At 51.3% G+C, this 758-nt stretch overlaps 1 protein-coding gene across 1 annotated transcript; it reads left to right on the forward strand.

The window, feature by feature from the left end:
* Positions 1-5: 5 nt before the first annotated feature.
* Positions 6-752, forward strand: LOC140966251 (probable galacturonosyltransferase-like 3; the record flags this gene model as incomplete). The annotated part of the gene is made up of 1 exon (XM_073426586.1): positions 6-752. A coding segment is annotated over one exon (747 nt), but the record flags the coding sequence as incomplete, so codon positions are not given.
* Positions 753-758: the final 6 nt, after the last annotated feature.

The following is a 758-nucleotide window of genomic DNA, read 5'->3' on the forward strand; positions in this document are numbered from 1 at the left end:
CCTGCCCGGAAAACACCTTCTTCCACTTCCTCGCGCCACCCGACCACCGCTACAACCTCCTCAGGACCATTATCTCCACCTTCCCTTACCTTCGATTCCACCTCTACCCCTTCAATCCCACCACCGTCAACAACCTCATCTCCTCCTCCATCCGCCGCGCCCTGGACGAGCCCCTCAACTACGCCCGTATCTACCTCGCCGATCTCCTCCCCTCCTCCGTCACCCGCATTATCTACCTCGACTCCGACCTCATACTCATCGACGACATTTCCAAACTCTGGCGAATCAGCCTCAACTCCCACGTCCTCGGAGTCCCCGAGTACTGCCACGCAAACTTCAGCCACTACTTCACCTCCAAATTCTGGTCGAGCCCATCATTCTCCGCCACTTTCAGAAGAAGAGACCCTTGTTATTTCAACACCGGAGTAATGGTAATCGATCTAACGAAATGGCGAAACCACGGATTTACTAAGAAACTAGAATACTGGATGAAAATACAGAAAAGACATAGAATCTACGAATTAGGGTCTCTGCCGCCATTTTTGCTGGTTTTTGCCGGTAATGTTGAAGGCGTTGAGCATCGGTGGAACCAACACGGGCTTGGAGGTGATAATCTTGAAGGCTTATGCAGGGATCTACATCCTGGCCCGGTGAGCCTGCTACATTGGAGTGGCAAGGGGAAGCCATGGTTAAGGCTCGATGCAAAGATGCCTTGTACATTAGATAATCTTTGGGCACCCTACGATTTGTTTAAACAT

This window comes from Primulina huaijiensis, unplaced genomic scaffold, assembly GCF_012295235.1.
Source record: "Primulina huaijiensis isolate GDHJ02 unplaced genomic scaffold, ASM1229523v2 scaffold203318, whole genome shotgun sequence".
NCBI lineage: Eukaryota > Viridiplantae > Streptophyta > Magnoliopsida > Lamiales > Gesneriaceae > Primulina > Primulina huaijiensis.